Source organism: Penaeus monodon, chromosome 31 (genome assembly GCF_015228065.2).
Source record: "Penaeus monodon isolate SGIC_2016 chromosome 31, NSTDA_Pmon_1, whole genome shotgun sequence".
NCBI classification, from domain to species: Eukaryota; Metazoa; Arthropoda; class Malacostraca; order Decapoda; family Penaeidae; genus Penaeus; species Penaeus monodon.
Window position 1 is genome coordinate 28,340,100 of NC_051416.1, and position 251 is coordinate 28,340,350.

General features: G+C 53.8%; 1 protein-coding gene across 1 annotated transcript in view; it reads left to right on the forward strand.

Moving 5' to 3' along the window:
• Positions 1–251, forward strand: part of LOC119592946 (RNA-binding protein 42-like) — a gene marked incomplete in the record, with an annotated part of 51,935 nt that overhangs the window by 50,248 nt on the left and 1,436 nt on the right. Inside the window, 1 exon segment of the mRNA XM_037941837.1 lies at positions 97–251. Within this exon segment, the coding sequence (XP_037797765.1) occupies positions 97–209 (113 nt within the window).

Sequence of the window (251 nt, forward strand, 5' to 3'; positions counted from 1 at the left end):
CACGATTTCCTTCCTTAGTACCAATGTGCGTACAATTAACCGGCACATTAACCTACTAGAACTTTCTCTCTGACGGCGGCTTCCTTCTGTTCGCAGGGAAGTACGTCGGCTCGCGGCCCATCAAGCTCCGCAAGAGCACGTGGAAGGACCGCAACGTGGACATGGTGCAGAAGAAGCAGCGGGAGAAACAGCTGTTGGGACTCAAGTAGATCGGAACGTTGGGGAACGTCTTTGGGGTTTTCCACAACGGG